Source organism: Lolium rigidum, chromosome 1, assembly GCF_022539505.1.
Source record: "Lolium rigidum isolate FL_2022 chromosome 1, APGP_CSIRO_Lrig_0.1, whole genome shotgun sequence".
In the NCBI taxonomy this organism is placed as follows: Eukaryota; Viridiplantae; Streptophyta; class Magnoliopsida; order Poales; family Poaceae; genus Lolium; species Lolium rigidum.
Window position 1 is genome coordinate 225,100,217 of NC_061508.1, and position 7,742 is coordinate 225,107,958.

The following is a 7,742-nucleotide window of genomic DNA, read 5'->3' on the forward strand; positions in this document are numbered from 1 at the left end:
AGCTATGCCCGACTCGGACGATGGAGAGGCGAGGGCGGCGGGGCGCCTTTAGCTCGCTACAGTGGTCATAGTGCGAGCCCTAGGTGATCGGTAGACCTATTTACAATTCTAATAGATCGGTCGTGATTTTCATCAATTTTTTTCCTAGACAGCTGCTGAGCTGCACCAGAATTACAGTTTGCACCCGAATCACAGTCCCAACGCCCGCTTTCCCAGTCCACGGCGGTCCATGCTTACACTGTGCGGGCGTACGCGCGTAGCTGTGGACTGTGGTGTCGATGGTATGTGCGCCTATATATGTAGTACATCTGACGAGGCTGGGCTGGCCTGTGTATAAAGATGGATGATATGGTGGGTCAATAAATCGATGGAGCAGGTGGCAATTCTCCGGGCCCGTGCCGTGCGGGGCGACAATAGGGGCAACCCTGGCGCGCAGCGCGGACCACATCCACAGCCACAGGGGCCAGCTTTACGTGGACGGAGCAGCCAGCGCGTGGGCCTGTCTGTTGATCCACCTCGCTCCAGCACCGTGCGAACGGATAGGAGACTTGCCACCTAGCTTACGTCACACATCCCCGCGCCGATCTTCAATTTTTCTTGTAATAGTTACTTAACGGTGATCCGTGGATAGTCCAACCCACTTCCCGACCCCCCCCCCCCCCCCACTTGGAGAACTCGATGGCGCGCTCAATGGCCTCCTCCGCCATCAGCTCGTAGTCTGCGTGAGGGCGCCGCGGTACTGCAACCAATCCGGTTGCCCATGCCTTGGGGAGGGGAATGCCGAACCCCGCCCAGTTCTCCGGTTCCTCGTAGCCCTACTAGTCCTCTAGGCTCTCCGAGTAAGCCTCGATGGATTGACGCTGAGCGTTGTGCTTGGCCTCGAACCATCGCATTCACAGAACGAATCGACGACATACACGTCTACGGGAGAAAGGTCCAGAGACTTAGGACGTGATGCTCGTCGGTAGTATTGGCCAGCACAAGTAAGCGGTCATGGTTCGGGTGCCACCTGTAATCTAGCCATGGCAGCACCTGGCCAAACTTGGCGAACTGCCACGCCACCTCGGCCTACACTCTCAGCGAGCTTCGGAAGGGAGTGAGCCATGGCTTCACCCGTTGTTTTTTGCATGCATCGTTGGCTGCTACTGTACCTACGTACGGGGCCGGGTCATACTCCGTGCAAATTAAAGGAACTTTGTAGGCCCATGTTTGTATAATTCACAAAAATTATGACATGCACAATACTTCAGATATGAGTATAATTCAAAAAAATGATGACATGCATCTTATCTACTCTCTCCATCCCACGAAGGTTGTCTCTGGTTTGCTAAAATTTAGATATATCTACATACTAAATAGAATCTACATATAACTAAATTTTGATAAATCTCATACAACTTTCATGAGACGGAAGAAGTATTTCCGTGGTAACAAAAAAAATTAATGAAATTTTTCCATACATTGTGGTACTAAAATTGTGTTAAAATAGCTCCACCCTTATATGTTTCGCTATTTGAAAGAGAGAAAAAAGAAATAATATATGAATTTTACATTTGGATATATTCGTCGCCACTTAAAACATTGGGTTTGTCTTTCTGCGTGTGAGATTATATTTTTGCTAGACAATGGTGCACCTAAACTCAGTATCCAAATTCAGTAGGTGCCTCTGAGCAATTATTTTTTCCCATGCACGGAACCTCATGTGCATCTTTTCATTCAGGTTCTTTGCGATTCACCCGATGCAGTCCAAAGAAACAAACTTTTTTTTGAGAAAAACGGCCCACATGTATTAAAGATAAGCATACATATTACAACCCACGCGTACACACAGCAGAAACATCCAGAGACAACTGAGTTGGACAAATTGCACAAAGCACCCTGGAAAAACAAAAAACATCAGAAAAGTCCTTCCAGGTCCTTGAGCACTTCGCCTTCGCCGGCCGCTGAACTCGATCCCGTACCGGAGATGGAGAAGACGACCATCCCACTTAAGAAGCTTGGAGGAGACGCCATCGAAGACAAGCTTCTTTACAAACCGCAAGAACCATCCGCCGCAGCCGACGGAATATAACCCGTTGTTGAATATCGGTCGGGGCAAATCCCCAGCGGCCTCCGAGCTCCGCTCCGGCCACATCCTCTGGAAATCGCCGAAGCATCCTCCCTTCTTCCTCATCACCCGCTCCAACCCAACCATCACCAGAGATCTCCAGCTCAAACCTGAAGAAGAAGAAACCAGAAGTTCCTGAAGATCTTCAGCGGCGAAGGTCTCCCCGGCCCCCATGGCCACAAGCAACACCACGCCAACCCAAAGATCTGGGAGTCCCCAACAAGCTTATTTAAAAGGCTCATGCCAGATCCAACACCACCCGCCACCCTCCACCAAAGAGGCCAGCAAATAGAGAAGATCTGCCAGCTCCAGGATCCGCTCGAAAATCCCGGAACAGAGCACCAAAACGCCAAGAAGACGAGGAACAGAAAAGACCTACAACTACAGGCGGACACACCCCCCGTCCTTTCCCACTCCGGCCAGCATCGCCGGCGGAGGAGAAAGGAAGAGGGGCGGCCGAAATTTACGTCACCGGGACGAGCTCCGCTCAAAGCTACACACTAGAGAGGATAAGCTGGGAGAGAGAGACCAAAGAAACAAACTGAAACTTGATGGAACACCATGGCGTGAACCTTAAAGTAGTATATTGTCGGTCAAAAAATACACTGGAAAAAAATACACTGGAAATTACCACGTTAGCGGGTCTACATTATCCAGCAAGGAAAGGACATGTGTACGTACGCACTTGCAGTTGGACTATAGTACGAACTAGGTGGCCAACTGGCCAATGCATGGCAGCCATGCTTGCTAATGTCTCTAGCTTTGACAGTTTGACGTACTCTCCTTGCTGAAGTTTCAATGAAAACCCTAGTCTTTAATTAACAAGCTCCTGAGATCAGGGTCGGGCCGGCCTTTATTCATGGTTATTCAGTACTATAGAACCCAGATTTGGTGACAAAAAAAGCAATCATATAATGAAATAAAGGATGAAAGTAGGCTAACTAGCTCCATCGGGCTGGGACAAAATGTTGACTCTCCTGGTTCAGGTTCAAACTCTATACATGGCTGCAATCCTTCTAATCTTTTTTAAAGTAAGCTTGGTGCATGTATTTTAATTATAGAAAGCTCACATAGTGTATTTCTTGTACTATACTATCACTGGTTCATATCTAATTCGGTCTTATGGTTGAACTGGCTAGAGCATGTAATTCTCGAGACTGGCGATAGTCCCGTGCACGGGACCTCCCGTGCGTGATATCATTAGGTATCATCATGTTTCAATGTGTTTACTCAAACTGAAACACAATGTTTCTCAATGAAACTTGGTAAAACAGGGTAGGACGAATCTAAAAGCAGGATATCAACGGCACAAACATGCACGGGACAATCACAGTTCTTTGCAATTCCCACATGGTATCAGACCTAAATCCTAGCCAACCCAATATTTGAAATAAAGACGATTTAGGACCTCCTAACAAAAAATCTAAGGATACACGTATAAGATCCGTGCGAGATCTAAAAACAAAATCCGACCAGCTTATACGTGAGGGGAATTGTTGAATATAATTGTCTAGTCTCCTCTATTATATATATCGGTCTTATGGTTGAACTGGGTACAGCATGCAATTCCGACATATATTTGCATGTATCTATACACTGTAATGAGTCTAGGACTCTAGATACATACATATCTACTATCTATACAAATATGCGACAAGTAAATTTGAAATAAAGGGAGTATTTTTTTCGAGAATCCTTTTTAAACTTTTGAAATACCCATTCTTAAAATTCTAGGCCTCTTCCGCACAAACATATGAAAATGGGTCGATTATCTAGATAGATCCACGATAAATTTATCTCTCTCACTTGCCAAGATATAGAAAAATGATTCGCCCTGATGTGCCACGGGATGCAAAACTGAAAATGCAATATTACGTGTGTGTGATCCTCGTTGGAGTCTGAAATTAAGCCGCCCTAACAAGCCAATACTGTATTAAACAATCGAGAACACACACGAAATTAAGAAGAACAAATACTGTATTATAGAAAAAAAACACAAAATTGACACGTCAAACCGGTCGCTGCGAAGCCCCCACGACGCTACGAGTCGCTGGCGCTCATGCTTTTGTTGGGTTCGCCGCCACCGTGCTGATGATGCTGATCCGTAAGTTGGTGCTGATGGAGCGCGGTGGCTTCTGCTGCTCCGATGCTGTGCCCCGCAACGGTGACCTCCGACGCCGCTGCATGTTGTCCACGGTACGCGTTGAGCGCGGCGAGGATCCCCATCTGCCCCTCGCCGGATCCGGCCTGGCCGAGACCAAGCTGCTGCGCGTGCAGCGCCATCGGTGCCGGGATGTTCATGAAATGTAGCCCGCTCGGTACGCCACGGTACACTGCCGCCGCGCCGCCGACACTCCCGGGTTGCGGGAATGTCCAGATCGACTCGCCGCCCCCACCGCTTGGCGACACTCCGGCGCCCTGCGCGCTGCTCGTCGGCACCATCCATACCGTGCCTGACATTTGGCTCTGCGTGTACCCAGCCATCTGCTGCTGGTACTGTTGTTGATGATGTTGCTGCTGCTGCTGCTGCATTTCTTGCTCCCACCGCCGCTTCCTGGACATGTCGGTGTTAGCGGCCGGCGACGACGAAGAGGGCGACACGTCGAGGCCGACGCTCCCGGAGTGGAAGCTCAGCAGCAGCGGGGATGACGAGGAGGTGGTGGTGGAGGACGGGCTCTCCAGGCTGCCGCCGAACCCAAGGCCGACGAAGCGGTCCCACGCGTCGGAGCGAGCGCCGCCGCCGAAGCGAGAGCCCATCAACCCAGCGCCGCGGAGGTGGGTGGGGATAGTGGAGAGCATGGAGCCGGACGAACGGAGAGAGATGTTGAGGGAGGTGAAGTTGGCCGGGATGGTGCCCGTGCCGGTAGCCGCGATCACCGCGGGCTCCGCCTGCTGCAGTAGCCACTCGATGGTCTCGCCGTCCGTCTTGTGCCCCAGCTCCCGCGTCAGCTGGAACACCCGCGCCGCGCAGATCGCCGGCATCCGGATGCGCCTCCCGCGACCGTCCACCTTCGTGTGGCGGTCCTTGCTCGTGGTCCGCTTCGGCGGTGCCGCCTTCTGGACCTGCAGCTCGGACCCATTCGTCCGGTCTGGGGCGGCGCCCAACCCAGCAGCCGGGGAAGTGGAGCACGGATGCTCCTCCTTCTTCTCCAGGAGCTGCAGGGGGAAGTTGAGGCGGCGACCTCCACCGGCCTCTCCGGCAATATCCATGGCCTCGACTAGGCCATAGACATACACGCTGATACGCACAAGATGCTGTCCTTCGGTTAGGGAAAGTTGAGCGGTCGGTTTGGTTTGGCGACGCACCAACACCAAGCTGTTCTTGTGGGGTTTGCTTAACTGGTGAGGTGATGTAGGGACGGCGGTGGTGGCAGTGGCGGCGGTGGCGGCGCTAGAGTGAGAAAGAGATCGAGCAGTAGAGAGAGAACTAGTTGTGAGAGGGAAACACTGTAGGTTGGCAAGGATTATTTTTCATAGAGCATGATGATGACACGGGTGTTTGTGGAGATCAACGAAACACTATTTTATGGTGCTTCGGTAGGTTTGCCTGGTGTATGCGCAGCAGGGAGGAAGAGGGCTCGAGGAGGTGAAGGAAGGATCATATGATAGGGGAGGGGGAGAGGACGGAGAAGAGAGAGAGGGAGGGAGAAACATCAAGGCAGGAGATGATGGTGTACTTTGTCGGGATTGGAGGAGAGAGATCACGACGCATTAAAGGTATATGTTTGAGAGAGACAGGGGGAGAAAGAGATTAGGATAAGGGAAGATTATTTTTATTCTTCTCGTTGGTAAGAATGATTTGATGTGTTTCAAAGCAATGTTATAATTCACCGAGAATAAGCATGGTTTGTTTTATACTCTAATCTGATAGTTTTAGACTAATGAGTTTTGAAGAATAGTTTTTTCTTTGAGAAGAGTTTTGAAGAATAGTTGGTTTGCCGCTGCACATCTACAGGCAAATTAGATTGCTTAACCATTGGTGCACTACGGGAACCGGTTAAGGCGGCACATGCCATTTTGGCCGTGAGGCACAACCCATTTTGCCGTCACAACCCATTTTGCCGTCGGCACATCTCCTAGGTGGGCTTGGTGGAGGCCTAACGGCCGTTAGCCCGTGTAAGATCCTGTGGTGCATTATTTTCAAAACAAAATCCAAATTTTTTCGAGGCAATTTTTGAGTTATTTGACAGTTAAATCTCTGAGTCAAACTTTTCACCCGGTCACCCATCGTCAAACTGCTCCCATTCCAGCATGCTTAATTTTTTTCGTTCCTTCCGAGTGAGCTTCTGGCAGAGGAGTTATTCTTTGTTAACAATAGTGCCCTACGAATCCTATTAACCATTGGGCCACGACATCGCACTTTTCTTTATTATTTGAATTCTATTGACAATAGCTGCATTTTTCGATTATAAAATTTGGCAGATGGATGTCAAAACGGCGTTCATTAATGGTAATATTGAGCAAGATTTGTATATGGTACAACCCAAAGATTTTGTCGATCATAAAAATGCTGATAACGTATGCAAACTTTAGCGTTCAATTTATAGATTGAAGCAAGCATCTCGGAGTTGGAACCGACGGTTTGATAAGGTGATCAAAGACTTTGGATTTATACAAACCCATGGAGAGGCTTGTATTTACAATAAAGTGAGTGAGAGCTCTATAGCTTTCTGATATTATATGTAGATGGCATATTATTGATTGAAAATGATGTAGAACTTCTGAGTAGTGTAAAAGCTTATTTGAATAAGTGTTTTTCAATGAAGGACCTTGGAGAAGCAGCATACATTTTAGGCATCAAGATTTATAGAGATAGATCAAGACGCCTAATAGGGCTTTCACATAGTACATACCTCGATAGTGGGTTCATGCCTCCATTGAATCTGGGACAGTGACAGAAAGTTCTAAGGTTGTGGGTGTGATGTTGCCACTAGGGATAAAATATCGATGCTTTGTCTAATGATATTTGTGTTGATTACATTACGCACCATACTTAATGCAATTATCTGTTGTTTGCAACTTAATACTGGAAGGGGTTCGGATGATAACTTTGAAGGTGGACTTTTTAGGCATAGATGCATGCTGGATAGCGGTCTATGTACTTTGTCGTAATGCCCTGATTAAATCTCATAGTACTCATCACGATATATGTATGTGTATTGTTATGCCTTCTTTATTTGTCAATTGCCCAACTGTAATTTGTTCACCCAACATGCTATTTATCTTATGGGAGAGACACCACTAGTGAATTGTGGACCCCGGTCCATTCTTTACATCTGAAATACAATCTCTGCAATACTTGTTCTTTCTTGTTCTTCGCAAACAAACACCATCTTCCACACTATACATCTAATCCTTTGTTTACGACAAGCAGGTGAGATTGACAACCTCACCGTTACGTTGGGGCAAAGTACTTTGATTGTGTTGTGCGGGTTCCACGTTGGCGCCGGAATCTACGGTGTTGCGCCGCACTACACTCCGCCACCAACAACCTTCACGTGTTCCTTGACTCCTACTGGTTCGATAACCTTGGTTTCTTACTGAGGGAAAACTTGTCGCTGTACGCATCACACCTTCCTCTTGGGGTTCCCAACGGACGTGTGTCTTACACGCCATCAACTATCTAATGAGATCT

At 48.4% G+C, this 7,742-nt stretch overlaps 1 protein-coding gene across 1 annotated transcript; it reads right to left on the minus strand.

Annotated features, from left to right (window-relative positions):
- Positions 1-3,957: 3,957 nt before the first annotated feature.
- Positions 3,958-5,749, minus strand: LOC124683238 (transcription factor TCP15-like). The gene has a single exon (XM_047217798.1). It carries the CDS (start codon positions 5,315-5,317, stop codon positions 4,148-4,150), a length of 1,170 nt encoding a protein of 389 aa, XP_047073754.1. The 5' UTR covers positions 5,318-5,749; the 3' UTR covers positions 3,958-4,147.
- Positions 5,750-7,742: the final 1,993 nt, after the last annotated feature.

Bases quoted from the DNA above. Each gene is read 5' to 3' on its own strand.
- LOC124683238 (XM_047217798.1), bottom strand. From the start codon at position 5,317: ATGGATATTGCCGGAGAGGCCGGTGGAGGTCGCCGCCTCAACTTCCCC.